Below are 18,573 nucleotides of genomic sequence, written 5' to 3'. Positions count from 1 at the left end.
AAGGCTGTATATTATCACCCTGCTTATTTAACTTATATGCAGAGTACATCATGAGAAACGCTGGACTGGAAGAAATACAAGCTGGAATCAAGATTGCCGGGAGAAATATCAATAACCTCAGATATGCAGATGACACCACCCTTATGGCAGAAAGTGAAGAGGAACTCAAAAGCCTCTTGATGAAAGTGAAAGAGGAGAGTGAAAAAGTTGGCTTAAAGCTCAACATTCAGAAAACAAAGATCATGGCATCCAGTCCCATCACTTCATGGGAAATAGATGGGGAAACAGTCTCAGACTTTATTCTTCTGGGCTTCAAAATCACCGCAGATGGTGACTGCAGCCATGAAATTAAAAGATGCTTACTCCTTGGAAGGAAAGTTATGACCAACCTAGATAGCATATTCAAAAGCAGAGATATTACTTTGCCAACAAAGGTCCGTCTAGTCAAGGCTATGGTTTTTCCTATGGTCATGTATGGATGTGAGAGTTGGACTGTGAAGAAGGCTGAGCACTGAAGAATTGATCCTTTTGAACTGTGGGGGTGTTGGAGAAGACTCTTGAGAGTCCCTTGGACTGCAAGGAGAGCCAACCAGTCCATTCTGAAGGAGATCAGCCCTGGGATTTCTTTGGAAGGAATGATGCTAAAGCTGAAACTCCAGTATTTTGGCCATCTCATGCAAAGAGTTGACTCATTGGAAAAGACTCTGATGCTGGGAGGGATTGGGGGCAAGAGGAGAAGGGGACGACAGAGGATGAGATGGCTGGATGGCATCACTGACTCGATGGACGTGAGTCTGAGTGAACTCCGGGAATTGGTGATGGACAGGGAGGCCTGGCGGGCTGCGATTCATGGGGTCGCAAAGAGTTGGACACGACTGAGCGACTGATCTAATCTGATCTGATCTGATTCACTGAGTGTGTACTATTTGCCAAGCACTGTGCTAGACATTGGGAATTAAGGAATTGAAAAGTAGACAAAAATGCCTGCCTTCAAGGAAGTTACATTTGGGGACAAGACTAGGCTTTTGTCTGAAGTTGTCCTCGCCTTTGTCACCTCTGAATACATTTAAGCTGGGCTGCAAGGAGGTTGAATCAAGTGACCTCCTTCTCTCCCTCCCCCTGCCCTTCATCGCTAGTCTTTGTCTCTTCCTCTAAATAAGGTGTGGATGGTAGAGTTCTAGAAGAGTTTGTCCTATCTATTTTCTAAGATATCACAAGTTTACATCAGGAAGAGAAACTGTGTTTATTAAAAAAGAAAACATTTTCCTATCCACCAATTAAGATCTTTTTCAAGTCTTTTTTTTTTTAAATACCAACTGTCATTTCTATTTTGAAACTTCACCCGATGACAGAAAACTTCAAACAAACTTAAATCAGACATTTCTCAAGCACTTCACTGTTGGAAACTGAGCCACATTCAGGAAGGTTTTCCTCTTCCCTTTCACTCTCTAGTTGAATCTAAGCTTTGGAGCTTCTGCAAAGTGGCAGCATGGGAGGAGTTGTCCACCCCTCAGTCCTGACATTCTCTGCATGTCCATCCTCTGGAATTGTCTCAGTTCTCTCATCAGTGGTCCCGATGACCATCGTTGGTCATCTGCATATGGGTTTTTCATCTTTGTCACCCTTGGTGCAGTCATATCCTAGGGCTTCCAGGATTTCTTCCAGGATTTTTCCTCTCAGGCAGTCTGAGAGAGGCATGGCTTCCATGGTCCATGCTGTCAGCCACTCAGTTCAGTTCAATTCAGTTGCTCAGTGGTGTCTGACTCTTTGTGACCCCATGGACTGCAGCACACCAGGCCTCCCTGTCCATCACCAACTCCCAGAGTTTTCTCAATTTCACGTCATGAGTCGTGATGTGACGTGATGCCATCCAACCATCTCATCCTCTGTCATCCCCTTCTCCTCCTGCCTTCAATCCTTCCCTGCATCAGGGTCTTTTCTAATGAGTCAGTTCTTCATAGCAGGTGGCCAAAGTACTGGAGTTTCAGCTTCAGCATCAGTTCTTCCAAGGAAATCTTCAGGACTGATTTCCTTTAGGATGGACTGATTGGATCTCCTTGCAGTCCAAGGGACTCTCAAGAGTCTTCTCCAACACATCCTAAATATTGCAGGACTGCTCAGGTCCTCTTCCCTTGATCACCCCACATAGTTACGTTCTGTTGCCTCATATCACTGTGACCAGCGGCGCTTCTGTGGGACTTAGCACTATCCTAAATAAACACATGGAATGAGGACTCATACATCCCTATACCCATCCCCATAAAGGGATGTCAGTCATACTCCTTCTGTGACTGAGTTGGGAGATATGGAGAGATTGGTGTAGAGCAGAGAACCTCACAGCAATATCTAAAATTTCTTGTTCTCGAGCTCTCTTTCTCTCCTTGGAGTTTTTTTTTTCTTTATTATTTTTTACTTGTTATACAACTTTTATAGGTTACATTCCAGTTCCAGTTATTATAAAATATTGGTTTTGTCCCCCGTGTTGTACAATACATCCTTGTAGCCTATCTTACACCCAGTAGTCTGTACTTCCCACTCCCCTAGCCTTATATTGTCCCTCCCTTTGTCTCCCCACTGGTAACCACTAGTTCATCCTCCATATCTGTAAGTCTTCTTCTTTTTTGTTATATTAACTAGTTTGTTGTACATTTTAGGTTCCACATAATATCATATAGTATTTGTCTTTCTTGTCTGACATTTCACTTAGTCTAGTGCCCTCCAAATCTATCTTGCGGAAGATGTCAAATTTTCTTTCTTTTTTATGGATATGTAATATTGCAGCCATGAAATTAAAAGACGCTTACTCCTTGGAAGGAAAGTTATGACCAACCTAGATATTATATTGAAAAGCAGAGATATTACTTTGCCAACAAAGGTCCGTCTAGTCAAGGCTATGGTTTTTCCAGTAGTCATGTATGGATGTGAGAGTTGGACTGTGAAGAAAGCTGAGCACCAAAGAATTGATGCTTTTGAACTGTGGTGTTGGAGAAGACTCTTGAGAGTCTCTTGGACTGCAAGGAGATCCAACTAGTCCATCCTAAAGCAGATCAGTCCTGGGTGTTCATTGGAAGGATTGATGCTGAAGCTGAAACTCCAATACTTTGGCCACCTCATGCGAAGAGTTGACTCATTGGAAAAGAGTCTGATGCTGGGAGGGATTGGGGGCAGGAGGAGAAGGGGATGACAGAGGATGAGATGGTTGGATGGCATCGCCGACTCGATGGACATGAGTTTGAGTGAACTCCAGGAGTTGGTGATGGACAGGGAGGCCTGGCATGCTGTGATTCATGGGGTTGCAAAGAGTTGGACACAACAGAGCGACTGAACTGAACTCAACTGAATATTGCATTGTGTATATATACCACTTCTTTTTATCCATTCATCTGTTAACAGACACTTAGATTGCTTCCTGATCTTGGCATTTGTGAATAATGCCGCTATGAACTTTGAGGTGCATGTATCTTTTCAATTTTTTTTTTTTTTTTTTTTTTTTGCTTTCTTCAGCTGTAGACCCAGGAGTAGCATTGCTGGGACATATGGCAGTTCTGTTTTTAGATTTTTGCACAACCTCCATACTGTCTTCCACAGTGGTTGCACCAATTTACATTCCCACCAGCAGTGTCCATGTGTTCCCTTTTCACCCCGTTCTCACCAACATTAGTTACTTCTGTTCATTTTGAGGAGAGTCATTCAGAGGTTCTTTCCTTGTCTAGAGTGAGGAATTAGCTCTCATGTACCGAGTATTCATTCCACGGCTTCTGTCACTCATCAAGAGGGTAGATTTTTAAGCTTTAAGAGCCAAGCATTTTGATGTCGACAGTAAACAGATCTTATTATTATTAGTTTATGCCAATAAATTTGAAGCTAAATGTGGGGGGGAAGCACTAAGAATTTTGAGACTCTCGTTTGAGCCCCTTGGTATGTGTCCTTGGTTAATGTCTCCATTAGTATCTCACGTTATCCTGCAACACACACCTGTCCTCAGTTCCTGTCTTCAGTATGGCCCCTCGGCACTATTTGCTTTTCTTTATTTCACTTTTTTTTTAATTCAAGTATAGTTGATTTACAGTGTTGTGCCAATCTCTGCTCTACAGCAAAGTGACTCAGTTGTACACATGTATACATTCTTTTTTTCATGTTCTTTTCCATTGTTTTTATCGTAGGATATTGAGTATAGTTCCCTGTGCTGTACATTAGGACTTTGTTGTTTATACTTCACTTGGTTTTGGCGAAGGAGTGGAGTGAAGTGTTTGAATACCTTTTCTCAAAATGCTGGCTTTCCAGATGTTTTCCAGAGTAATTTTTAGTTTGTTTATAAATTCAGATTTAACAGCATTATCTTTTGCTCATAGACTCTAAAACAAGTTGGCAGCAATTACTGAATTAGAATACTTCTTGATTATGTACCAATGAAATACGTTTTCTATAGATATGAATCTTAAAATCTGAGAATCTAGACCTTATAGCTGAGTCTGTCCCCTAAAATGAATTGAGGCAAAGTTATTTTTAAGATCATAATATCTCCTTTTAACATTAACAGAACCCTAGGTTCCAGTGTTGCTCTTCTTGAATCACTGCCTAAAAACATGGAATTCTTTCTAAGGACTTTCCAGAAAATGTCCCCTGGTGCTTCTTTACCTTTCTGACCCATTTCTAATGAACAGCAACATCAGTGAGTTTAATTATAAACCAGGCTAACCATTGGATCTCAAAGCATCAATGGCAATAAAATATACACCTTTTTTAAAAGGTTTGGGTTTTTTTTCTTTTTATCTATGAGAAGAAATAGCTTATAACACTATAAAGCGTAACTCACTTATCCTAAAACATTAAAGCCCAACTAACAAATTGAGTGAAGCGGTAGTATTTTCTCATGAAGATAGGACACGACTGAAAAAAACAGCTGATTTTTGTGCTAATACTGGGTGGTCCAAAGAAGACGAAGTGTTGAAGCAATTCTCCAATTTTGGAAGAACAGTGGAAAAACAAATAGAGGAAGCAAGTGAGCCATGGTTAACTCTGGAAAAGATGTATTCTGCTAAATTTTCTTCTGGTCCAGCTTTTACTGTTTGAGCATGAGGTAGTTCAGCTAGGTAGGTAAATGGGTAGCTAGCTAGATATGCTAGGAAGTAGATATATAGGACTCAGATTTGGTCCAAATTTTGAGCCTGAAAATCAATTTAAAAATAGCTTAACAATAATTGATAATACAAATTCATTCCATAAACATTTGTTGCTCTTTATTAGCAAGCTCTATGCTAAGTAATTTTTATGGACTTCTACAGTGGCTCAAAGAGTAAAGAATCTCCCCTCAGTGAGGGAGACCTGGCTTCGATCCCTGGGTTGGGAAGATCCCTTGAAGGAGGACATGATAATCCACTCCAGTATTCTTGTCAAGGGAATCCCCATGGACTGAGGAGCTTGGAGGGCTACAGTCCATGGGGTCACACAGAGTCGGACATGACTGAAGCAACTTAGCACGCATGGCAATAATCATAGTGATGATGAGGATGCTGATGATGATACAGAATGCTTTTGAATTTTATTATGGTTCTGTGAGAAGACCGTTGTAGGCACTTATCTATGCCTGTTTGTTTTACCGTCACTGATCAGTGTTCCATTCCTCACGCTGTTAGAATGTTAATGCTCAACACAAGCACTCCGTTGCCTAATAAGGGAGGCGCAGAGTAGGACACACAATACAGACTCATACTAACTTTCTCTGTTTTATTACAGCAAATTCTTCGTCATTCTAGAGAAAACTCAACAAAAGTTATATTTCTCATTACGGATGGATATTCCAACGGGGGAGATCCAAGACCCATTGCGGCATCACTGCGAGATTTTGGAGTGGAAATCTTTACATTTGGCATATGGCAAGGAAACATTCGAGAGCTGAATGACATGGCTTCCATCCCAAAGGAGGAACATTGCTATCTGCTCCACAGTTTTGAAGAATTTGAGGCTTTAGCTCGCCGGGCGTTGCATGAAGGTAATGGAAGCTTAATGGCATACCACCATGCCTTTATATGGGATTTCCTTCTTGCTTACTGCTTGAAACCCACCCCGCAGGGAAGGCAATACCAAGCCCTATGGGGTCTTTGCTGAGCATGCTAGCCATGTGCCCCTTGTGTATTATGAGATGTGTTGAACTTCATACGTAGAGATGACACTCTGACCTTGCAACAGGAGTATTGTTTTGTTTTTTAACAGCTGTGATATATTTTCACTAAAATATCCATATGCTTCCACCCAGGACCATTAGAATCAGGGGAATGAATGGAGGTGTGTTTTAAGGCCACACACGGAGTCAGAAACCTTGACTTAGATTTCATCTACAGTTATCTGGAAGGATGAAGTAAACATTGAGAGACAGGCTTCGTGAATCTCACCAGAATGTTTCCAGAAATATTCGTGAAGATTAGAGGGATAATAAATACTTAACACGTATTTATTGACCTGACAGTTTGAAGAGTGATATGATATGCTTATGGGTAAACTGAAGAGCAGTGAGAGCAACAGAGGATAGCATCAGTAAATCCATTCATTAAGTTCTTTGTACACTGTTTATAGTGATGTTTAGTTGAATGACTTAAGTCAGATGATGAACTTCCAGGTGTAGTATGGGCATGTATGTTACTGTGATCCAGAAGAGAAAGTGTAGATTGGAAGTAGGGGATCGAGGATATAGCCTCAGACCAAAGCCATAGAGCAAATTAGGCTTGATCTTTCAGATATCCACGTAAAAGATTCAGTTTGATGGGTAAATCATGGCAACACAAGATTTCCTCACAATTAGTGATAAGCTTCCCTGGTGGCTCAGATGGTAAAGACTCTGTTGCAATGTAGGACACCTGGTTCAATCCCTGGGTCAGGAAGATCCCTGGGAGAAGGGAATGGCTATCCACTCCAGTATTCTTGCCTGGAGAATTCCATGGATAGAGGAGTCTGAGGGGCTATAGAGTCCATGGGATCACAAAGAGTTGGACGCAACTGAGTGACTAATATACACACAAAATAAATGGGTCGGCCCTACTGTAGTTCCAACAGAAGAGTTTGGAGCAGCATCTCAGGCTACCTATGGATATAGCAAAAAAAAAGTCCCAGTCAGTCAACTAGTAACTGAGTGGCTTTGACCAAATTATTTAGCTTTTGTACTCCTTAGATTTCTTACTGATGAAATAGGATAGAAGAAGACTATCTACTTCATAGGTTTGTTCCAAGGAATACATGGATTAATACATAGAAAGTGACTAGAAAACTTACTGAGGGCTTATAATACTAAGCTGTCAATGACTGTCCATTATTGCTATTATTTTAGGCAATTTAGCTAACATCTGTGACCTTCAGTTTTCTCTGCTTTTAAAATGGAGCTATTATAACATGTGCCATATAGTTTTGTCAAGAGGATTAAATGAAATATTTCAATTTCACCAATGTAATATTTGGCACATGGCAGAAGTTCACTACCTGGGACTTTTTTTGTTTGTCCTTTTCTCTGGGAAAAGTGATATGATGAGTGGGAAGACAGAATGGCTGTTGCAGTAGCTGGGATTATGAAATTATGAGTGTTATTAGCTTAGAGGACTTGTTTCCAGTCCTACCAGCCTTCTGTCTTGGAGGATGGGGGCCTTCTGCCCTAATGCGAGTCAGAAACTGGATGGGACAGAGTCTTCAAGGAAAGGATTTTGGTTACCATATTGCAACAGGGTTTTGAAAGGCGTAACTTTTATTACTGTAAACTAGTATCTAAAATGTGTACTACTCTGATGGAGTTTCCAGATTCTGTAATAAAAGATCCTGTTTTTTTCTGAAAAACGTGATCAAAGCAAAAGAAATTAACCTCATTTCCCCTGTCTTGATGTTCTCTGAAGTTGCATCCTTTTTTTTTTTTTTAATAGTTTTTTATTTTCATACAATTGTTAAAGGTTACTTTCCATTTACAGTTATTGCAAAATACTGGCTGTATTCCCCATGTTGTACAATACATCCTTGTAGCGTAATTCACATCCAATAGTTTGTGCCTCTCACTCCACCACCCCTCTATTGCCCATCCCCCTACTGGTAACCACTAGTTCTCTGTATTTTGGGGTCTGCTGAAACTACTTTCAATTTGGATGGATCCACTTTTTAAGATTCCCAGGGTGGCTCTAGTGGTAAAGAACCCACCTGCCAACACAAGAGACTTAAGAGACACAAGTTCAATCCCTGAGTCAGAAAGATCCCCTGGAGAAGGAAATGGCAACCCACTCTAGTATTCTTTTCTGGAGAATCCTGTGGACAGAGGAGCCAGGAGGGCTATAGTCCACGAGGTTGCAAATAGTTGGATATGACTGAAACAACTTAGTGTACTTTTGGCCTCAAGACTGTCCATGTTTGTGGCCATTCTCAGTGGACGTAGGTTCTAGAATAATAGCTTTCCCTATATACAAGTTGTTCACTTATCTCTTCCAGACCTAAATGCCAGTGCACCAATTTTACAGCTCCATTTTTCTTGCTCCCTAGACTTCCAGATCAACCTGTGTCTCAGAGGTAATTCCTAGGTGCCCATGTTGTATACCCACACCACAGTCTATTGCGTGGGGCTTTAATAGGGTACTTGGCTGTACTAGTCTCTTTCTCTTAGGGCTGGAATCTTCCTTTTACTTTGTCCCTGTCTATTATTGTTCGGGTCTTAATGCGTTGAGAGAGATGTTCCATAACTGAGGCCATCACCTGTCTCTTTTCTGGGTATTCATTAGCAGTTCATGTGTGTTGCTGAAACTCACCCATTTGAGTTCCTACTGTGAGCCCATCACTGTATCTGGGCCTACCACCATGGACCTAGTACTGAAATTTAGGCTAGGACTTTTGAACCTCTTCCATAGGGTAAATAGAACTTACTGTGTGCCTGATTCTAGGCCATCGATTCTTGGTAAGTCATAATCAACTTTACCCTGCCCTGTTAAGTCACTTTCAGAACAGGACAGCTCTGCCTGGGTTCTTGAATTCCCAGCATGGCTCACTTCAGAGCATGGCTCGAGTAATCAGTAATGGTCACCTTTTACATGTGAAAATTTATTTAGAATTGAGAGACAAACCAGATCCTAGTTCTGTGATTCAACTTGTGTGGTGCCATTGTTTCAGTCTTTAATCACATAATTATAGAAGTAAAGGTATGTGTTTTAAGTCAGTTGCCCGTAATCAACACTCTTAGGCAGCAGTCAGGGCTGCAGCTTTATTTGTTTATTTGAGCAGGGACTCTAGAAATCTGGTTACTGCTGCCTGACCTCATGCTGGTGGGGAAGCCAGGAGACTGACCTGGAGAACCGACTGCATAACTTCCTGCTGCATCTGGAGACTCCTCGCTGAAACAACTCAATTTCTGCCTGACCCTGCCTGGCCTGGAGAACTGAGGATGAGGTCCCAGACTGAAAGAGCTTAACCGGCTGCACCAAATCCCCAGCCTGTGCTTGTGCAAATCACACACTTTGCTATTCGGATGGGAGTGGGGAGCGATTGGGAATTTGACGGAAATGAAAATATCTTTCCTCGTAACAAGAGAATGTAACATTCCACTGCTCATTCCTTTTTTTTATGACCTCCCTGTCCTATGTGCTTGTAGATCTGCCTTCTGGGAGTTTTATTCAAGAGGATATGTCCCATTGCTCCTATCTGTGTGAAGCCGGCAAAGACTGCTGTGACCAGATGGCAAGCTGCAAATGTGGGACTCACACGGGTCAGTTTGAGTGCATCTGCGAGAAGGGCTATTACGGGAAAGGTCTCCAGTACGAATGCACAGGTGAGTGTCTGGTCTGTGTCAACTATATCAGTTGCCTTGTTTTGCTCTGTAGGAAAGGAGCCCCAGGCTCAATGGCTTAACCACTAAGAATTTAGTTTTGGTTTTAGATTTTTTTTTTTAATGTGGACCATTTTTAAAGTCTTTCTTGAATTTGTTACAATATTGCTTCGTTTTTTATTTTGTTTTTTTGGCCACGAGGCCCGTGGGACCTTAGTTCCCCGACGAGGGATGGAACGTGCACCCCCTCCATTGGAAAGCAAAGTCTTAACCACCGGACCACCCGGGAAGTCCCAAGAGTATTTGATATTGCTCATGAATCAGTGAATCAGTTGGGCAGCACTTTTGGTCCTCAATATGTCATTGACCCTGAGTAGGGTTGGCTGCCCTGCTGATCTTACCTGAGTTCTCTCACCTGTTTACACATCAGCTAGCTGGGGACCTGGGGACTTTCCCAGGCTTGCCCAGGACCTCTAGGGTGTTGTTTATGTGGCTTCTCAGACTCCATGAGGCCAGCCCAGTCTTGGGCACAGAGTTCCAAGAGGAAGTGGAAGGCTTCAAGGACCTCTTGAAGCCTAGATCCAGATCCGGGGAGGGGGGAAGTTTGGGGCTTTTTATGTGTAATCAGTCAATAGCCAAATCGTCAAAATATGCTTCAGCCTCTGTGAGATTGAAACAAGTGGGATTCTGGTCCTCAGGGCACCTGGGGCTTGTGGGATTGTCACCAAAAAATGTAACATTCACTTCATGGTCTTTTAGCTCCTCATAGTCTCCACAAAGGAACATCAAAAAGCTCTTAAAAAAAAAGGGGGGGGGGGGCTCTAAAAGTGACATCACTTCAAAATGGAATTCACTTCTTTGACATCTGTAACGTTACCTCTAGGTTTCCTTACCACAATACCTTTGTAATTTTAGTATTTTGTTAGAAAAACAACTTAGGATTCTTGTGTTTTAAATTACATTTTAGGAAATATTGACTATTTAGAAGTAGTGTGCGGTTTTTCTGTGACAGCATCTTATTTGTTCTACTTTACTTAAAAAGCAGCATGGTTTTTAGAGGGTCTTTTTGTTTCTTTTTAAACAACTCTTCCGTGGTTTGCTGCTTGGGAAAAATGTATTCCCATGGAAATTAACACCCACCAGGAGAATTTCCGGGCAGTAGGTTAACTTTATAGTGTCGGGTGTGGCTGTTCACGGCTTGTTTCGAGTGAACGTTGTTTCATTTTGACATTTGGAAGGTAGGTAGGTCTGCTCTGTAACACAGAAACGTGGCTCTTCCAGGGTTGAACTTCCCAGTTTTGACCTTATCTGTTTTTCTCTCTTTTCTTCTCCTTGTGGAACATTTCTTTTTGCTTTTTCTACTTTCTGTTATTTGTTTTTTAAATTTGAAGTGTAGTTGATTTACAATGTTGTTCGTTTCTGCTGTACAGCAAAGTGCTTCAGTTATACATGTATACATTCTCTTTTTTAATCCTCTTTTCCGTTGTGGTTTCTCACAAGACATTGAGTATAGTTTCTTGTGCTGTACAGTAGAACCTTGTTGACCCTTGCTATATATAAGTGGTGGCATCTGCTGGTCCCAGTCTCTGATACTGACTTTCATTCTCATTGCCCCTCATCTCCCTTCCCTCAGTTTCTTCTCCTCCTCCCCTCCCCCATCCCACTGGCTCTGATCCCATCTGGCGGGCACCCTTCCTGGGTGCAAGCATCCACGCTTGCCCAGCAGAATCACTCCTTTCTTGGCCCCGTTCCCATTCCACCCAGCAGGATTTCTCATTTAAGCGGGGAAAAAAGGGGGGTTGTAGAGAGTCAGCCCAACTGCCTCTGAGTTGGCAAAACGCCTCCCCTTGAGTCTTCCCACACTTCCATGAACAGCGCAGCTTGGCAGCCTCCCTGACGCCCCCTCCTTCCCTCCACCCGTCTGAGCCCACCAAATACAGTCAGAAGCTCTCGTTTTCTTTGCTGCATGCTGTAGTCAGCACGTCTGTTTCCGTGTGGTCCAAGATTGAGCTGCTCCCTGCCAATAAGCCGCTGCCGAGTGGCTGCCCAGCAGCCTCAGCCATGCTGTGCCCAGCCCCTACCACTCCTGGGCACTGTAATCTTGCATCCCAGGGGACAGGCTGCACGAAGAGAGGGAGGCAGTTCATAAACCCACTGCCCCCAGTTACCCAAATCGCTGTGGCTGCCACCAGTTATGCATTCCAGGCTGAAAGGCACAGCTGTCTTTAAAATGGATGCAGTGGGTGGGCCCATCAGTGCAGCCTCAGCAGAGGGGACAGAAGCACTTTGGCTGCTGGTTCTAGCCAGGAACACCAAGCACAAAAGGATTCATTTATCCATCCCTTTGCTTCAGTTAGTAAGCCTTCCTTATGTGCAAGATTTCAGCTAGATCCAGTTCATTGATATAAAAGTTGATGTTATCATCTTCGATATTTGTGTCTTGAGGATGGGAGAAAGTGGTATCGGAACTCTGAGTTGTGCTTTGCACACTTGTGGTAGGCTCTGCTCATCACTGGTTTCTCCTGCATGCTTCGAGCTAAGCAAATAAATTATAACCTTCCCATGACCTGAAAGACTCATTACTAGACTCTTACCACTTGGAAAGGCAGAAAGAAATATTAGCTCTACATCATCCAGTACTGAACATCTGGAAGCCGTGAGCCCCTTTTAAAATACAGTTAGTTAACAGATGTTCCTGAGCACTTTCTCTGTGCCAAGCCCTGTGCTAGGCACCAGGCAGGGGTTCAGTGGACTGATAGACATGGTGCCTACCTTCTAGGAACTTACAATTTAGCTACACAAAGCAATTTGTAATCGCAGACTGTGCTGTGTTAATACAATATGAAGGAGGGATCCCAGGGAAGGTTAGACTAATATCCTACTCTCTAAACCAAGATCTGAACAATGGCTGAACAATAGTTATTTTTTGCTTCAGGAGAGAATGTTACCTTTTGTTCAGAATAGTTGGAATTCTGAGCATTTATCCTCATCGTAGAAACAATGCCTTTCCAAAGCAAATCATTTCTCTTTAGAGCCAAAAGAAACCTTAGAGATTATCTGCTCTAAACTCTTCATTCTACAAGAGGAAATTGAGGTCTCAGGGAAAGGTGAGTATTTTGCTCAAGAGGGCATATCCCACCCGCAATCAGCAGGACCCAGGAAGGGACCCAGGACATTTTTCTCTAAATCCTATACCCAAGATATCATACTGCTTATTTTGCATTTTTTTTTCCTGAAAAACTTCTTGGATTCATTGCTTTTCAGAAACCATAAACACTGAATTGTACTCAAAGTGTTTAAAAATGCAGAAAGACTGGCTCACTTTCAGCCTCTGACACAAACTATGTCACTTTGAATGATTAATTCCTTCTAATTCTCTGTTCCTTCTGTAAAATGGGCTCCGTAATGGTATAGTTTTATGTGTGTGTGTGTATGTGTGTGTGTGTGTGTATTCTTTGTCATCTGAGCCATCTGGGCATATGTATTTATATGTGTGTGTGTATATATATGTGTGTGTATATATATATTCTTTGTCATCTGAGCCATCTGGGTGTATGTATATATATGTGTGTGTATATATATATGTGTATATATATATATATGTCATCTGGGTGTATGTGTATATATACATACACACCCAGTGACTCAGATGATAAAAAATCTCCCTGGCTCGGGAAGATCCCAGTGGAGAAGGGAATGGCTACCCACTCCAGTACTCTTTGCCTAGAGAATTCCATGGACAGAGAAGCTTGATGGGCTACAGTCCATGGGGTCACAAAAGAGTCAGTCAGACATGACTGAGCAGCTAACACTTTTAGTTTCACATATGTGTGTATATACATACATATATGTATGTATGTACATAGTGGGTTGGCCAAAACATTCATTCAGACTGTTCTGTAACATTGTATAAAAAACCCAAACAAACTTTTGGCCAACCCAATATATATGTATACTTAAGTATATCTGTAGACATGGGTATGTATATACATATGTATAGATAGATAGATGGTTGGGTAATTGAGAGAATACACTTGGAGTGCCTAGGACAGTATCTGGCATGTCAGTTCTCAATCAGTGGTAGTTACTGTTATGAGATAATATTGTGAGAAAACTAATGAATAAACACTAAAATGCTACTCTCAAGAACGAGATACTGGAAGATAAAGGACAGCATCTCTTTTGTAAATCCTGCTCTTCTGGGTGAGACTAGTGGCCTTCACTTGAGAAATCGTGCTGTCGGGAGGATAAGGAGAATCCTTGCATGCAGGTGAGTACCATCAAGAAGCATTGCAGCTGCTAAAAGTGGACAGCATATTGACCTAATGAGTATCCAATGAAAAGCAAGAATCCTGCATGAGAAAAGGCGGCAGGATAATGTGCCATTGTATACTGAAGTAGAGATTGTTGGCTTGACTGGGGAAAAGTTACATGCTGAGGCAAACTGTATTTGTTAATTAACTTCGTAGAAAGGCAGAATACTAGAGCTAGCTATAAGGGTCTTTCTCAACATTCACTTAGGAGATGAGGAAAGTACATCCCACGAAGGAAGTTTTTCTTTTTTGGTTGTAAGTCAGTGCTTTATGAAAGGCTGTTGATAGTTTGTCTTTAAAAAAAAAAAAAAAAACTGACATAACTCATTTTCATTTACTGCAGGTATTTTGTATAATTCAGAAGTTCAGGTATGGGATTTTAATACTACATGAGCAGGTTTAAAAGGTTGAGGAAATATCCTTCTAGGATTAGTTATTGAACTTAAGCTAAGGGAAGAAGACTGAAAACCTATGGAATCTAACAAAAAGAAGGTGCTTCCAGTTTCTAGCTCTGGGTTTACTTTCCTCATTCGTCACAGTCAACAAAGGCATTTGAAAGTGATGAAGAGGCTGATGCTGATGATGATGATAATAGCCAATATCAATATTTTAGTGGCACTTGCTATATCTCGGGCTTTCCTGGTGGCTTAGCTGGTAAAGAATCTGCCTGCAATGCAGGAGACCTCAGTATGATCCTTGAGTTGGGAGGATCCCCCGGAGAAGGGAACGGCTACCCACTCCAGTATTCTGGCCTGGAGAATCCCACGGACTATACATCCACGGGATTGCAAAGTCAGTCATCCATGACTGACTCTCACTTTACTGTGTCTCAAATACCATTTCAAGCATTGATATATATTAACTCCTTAATGTTCAAAATAACTCTCAGGAATAGTGTTCCACTTTAGAGACAAGGAAACTAGAAGTCTGAGAAGTTAAGTAACTTATCCAGAGTCACACAGCTAATAAGAGCTGATTTATGAACCAAAATTGTCCGGCTCTGGAGTGTACCATATAGCCACAGAGATAGACATTTAACAGATAAACACAATTAAAAATATAATTGCAAAGTGCTGTTATTTAATTTGACCCTTATGAGAGCATCAATATTTGTTTACTGTCAACCCACGAGGTAGTAGTTTCATGCAGTTCAATCTTATACAAGGCAGGAAAAGAAGAGAATGAATGACAGAAAGGACTAACCCAATCTTGCCACTGCTTACAGTTTTTTAACTATTACTCATTATGGAATAAGCTGGGCTTCCCTGGTGGCTCAGCTGGTAAAGAATCCACCTGCATTGTGGGAAACCTGGGTTTGATCCCTGGGTTGGGAAGATACCCTGGAGAAGGGAATGGCTACCCACTCCAGTATTCCAGCCTGGAGAATTCCATGAACTCTATAGTCCATGGGGTTGCTAAGAGTCTGCGATGACTGAGTGACTTTCACTGCATGGAATAAGCTACAAGTTCCTTAGCAGAGCACAAAGGTTGTATGATTTGACCTCTCTTTACCCTTTGAGCTAAAAGCTGGAACTAGTTATAGTTCCCCCAAAATACCACATGATTTCATCTCTCAGACCTTTTTTCCTGCTTCTTCAAGTCCCCTTTCCCACCACAACTGTTTGCCTTGTTCTACTTCATCAGACTAGTGATTTAATGGGCAGTGATTTTCTAGTTCACTGTGCATCCCCATTGCCTGCTTTCAATGCCCATCAAGAAAACAGATGTAAGTATGAGGCCAAGTTTAATACCAGAATCTTGAGCAAACAAAGAATTCATTATCTAAATCTGAGGCAATTGCCTGGTGTCCACATCCGCCTTGGGCAGCATGGGATCCTTAACACAAAGGCTCGTGATAAGACTTTTTAAGAATGTATTCAGTTTACTTGAATGCAAAATATTGACATTTGGTTAACTTTTGTCAACAATTAATCAAATACAGTGCATGGTAATGGTTAATTCCCTGGATGAGTCATTTTAAAAGGCTAGATGTGCATAGCCAATGAACTCCTCTTGTAAATCCAAGCAGCTGCAGCTGTTGTGAATTTCCCCTCAAGGGATTCGAGAGACAGTATGGAGACAATAGGCATCTTGAGGACACTGCTTTGCAGGCAAGGCTCCGTTTCAGTGAATTTGGAATGGTGAGCAGTTTGAAAATTATACCTGGATGGGGGCCAAGGCCGAGGACCAGATAATGAGCCAAAGCCCCAGTTATATTATTTTTCATAAAAGGAGGATACACAATAGAAATGGAAACACTGAAATATTTACATGGAAATATCTTATTACACATGTAAATATATGCTCACAAATCCCCACCCTCACCCTGCACACACATTTTCCTGTCTAACTACTATATCATTTCTTTGGAAAGAGAAAGGACAGAAAGCTGTAGACATTCTTGAATAGAAACCAGAACATTTGGAAATCTTGTTCTCTGAGCAGAGCGTAGCTATTTTTTTCTCCCAGAAAACTTCCCCGGCTGTGCCTAATAATGGATTTGTAAGGTGTAAGGAATTTGTACAATGTATTCCTATTCACTTTTTTATGAGGGAATGTTGCTGGCATGTTGACAGTGACTCTCATCAGCTTGAGGAGGATGGGTCACTGCTGCCTGGACGGGGCTAGTTTGGTTTGCCACTGAATGAGGTAGGGATTCAGTCCTGATGGTGCATTTTCCAGTCTATCATAATTGTTAAAACAGGACAACATGTGTTATTAGACTGTAGGTGTGAAACACTACCCAACTTCAAAGTCAGAATACCGTGTTTCAGTTCACTTATTGTCTTCTGCAGCTCTGTGACTTCTGTTTGGTACTTTACTATAGTTTCTATTTCTTGTTGAAGTTCTCACTGTGTTCGCTCAGTTTTCTTTGAGTTTGGTGAACATCTTTATGACCGTGACTTTGAACTCTTTATCAGGCAAATTACTAATATCTATTTAAGGTGTACTATTTTTTTCCCTGAAGTTTTGTCTTATTCCTTTGATTAGAACATATTTCTCTGTTTCATTTCCCTTGTCTCTCTCTACATTGCTTTCTATGTGTTAGATAAAACAGACAGTTTTCAGTCTTGAAGAAGAGGCCCCATATAGGGGATGACCTGTATCTTTCAACCCTCCCCAGCTCTTGGTTGTCTCTTGAACTTTTGTGGTTGTCCAAGCAGCTTATTTTATTGTACTTTATTATTTTTTTAAAAAATTTTACTGGAGTAGAATCGCTTTACAATAGTATGTTAGTTTCTACTATAGAGTAAAGTGAATCAGCTCTACCCGTACATATATCCCCTCTTTTTTGGATTTCTTTCCCATTTAGATCACCATAGAGCATTATTGTGGAGAAGGAAATGGCAACCCACTCCAGTATTGTAGCCTAGAGAATCCCATGGACAGAGGAGCCTGGTGGGCTGCTGTCCATGGGGTCGCACAGTCAGACACGGCTGAAGCGCCTTAGTATGCATGCATGCATTGGAGAAGGAAATGGCAACCCACTCCAGTATTCTTGCCTGGAGAATCCCAGGGACAGAGGAACCTGGTGGGCTGCCGTCTGTGGGGTTGCACAGAATCAGACATGATTGAAGTGACTTAGCAGCAGCAGCATAGCATTACTGAGTCGAGTTCCCTGAGCTATATAGAACAGCCTATTTTTATTTTTATGGCATCCGACTTCAGTACTCTTGTCTGGAAAATCCCATGGACGGAGGAGCCTGGAAAGCTGCGTCCATGGGGTTGCTGAGGGTCAGACACGACTGAGAGACTTCACTTTCACTTTTGACTTTCATGCATTGGAGAAGGAAATGGCAACCCACTCCAGTATTCTTGCCTAGAGAATCCCAGGGACGGGGAACCTGGTGGGCTGCCGTCTATGGGGTCGCACAGAGTTGGACACGACTGAAGTGACTTAGCAGCAGCATTTTTATTTTTAATGGCTCCCATTAGTTGAGGGTGTGCCAAAACCTGCAGGTGTTCCAATGGGGAGGGATCTCAGTCAGCACCTAGATTCAGGCTGTTTGGAATTCATACCTTCAGGCAGCAGCTTTTAAAGTATGCAAATACATACAGTCTACAAGTGGAAGACTCACTGGCTGCCAGAGCCAGGCCATCTGGAGGTGTCCCCAGAGTGGTAGTCACAAAAATTGGGGCTTCAGATGAGCGTCTAAACTCCTCTCCAGGAGGCCATCAGCAAGGTGTGGCGAGAGGAGAGAGCAAATAAAGATGGCATCCAACTGCTTGGGTTCCCTGAGAGCACCTCTCTAGGCTTCTGTGTGTTTGGCGAACCTGAGGCTACCCCCCAGGCTCCAGAAGAAGCAAATAGGCCTCTTTCATAGAAAAATCAGGGCAGTGTTTCAGTCTATAGTCTGTGCAGTGTCCTGGGGGTGCTAGCCTGCCAGAATAGTCTCTCCCATTGTTATAAGGCCCAGAGGACTCCAAAGCAGTTAACCCCCACCCCCACCACCATCTCCAGAGCCTTGCAATTCAGCAGCA

General features: G+C 42.1%; 1 protein-coding gene across 1 annotated transcript in view; it reads left to right on the top strand.

Moving 5' to 3' along the window:
• The window catches only part of SVEP1 (sushi, von Willebrand factor type A, EGF and pentraxin domain containing 1), a 204,599-nt gene that overhangs the window by 30,172 nt on the left and 155,854 nt on the right, over positions 1 to 18,573 (top strand). Inside the window, exons 2-3 of the mRNA XM_044940425.2 lie at positions 5,737 to 5,992; positions 9,605 to 9,781. Coding sequence (XP_044796360.2) covers positions 5,737 to 5,992; positions 9,605 to 9,781 — 433 coding nt within the window. The remainder of the gene's footprint in view (positions 1 to 5,736; positions 5,993 to 9,604; positions 9,782 to 18,573) is intronic.

This window comes from Bubalus bubalis, chromosome 3, assembly GCF_019923935.1.
Source record: "Bubalus bubalis isolate 160015118507 breed Murrah chromosome 3, NDDB_SH_1, whole genome shotgun sequence".
In the NCBI taxonomy this organism is placed as follows: Eukaryota; Metazoa; Chordata; class Mammalia; order Artiodactyla; family Bovidae; genus Bubalus; species Bubalus bubalis.
Note: the sequence above shows the minus strand (reverse complement) of the source record. Positions and strands in the feature narration are given on the sequence as shown.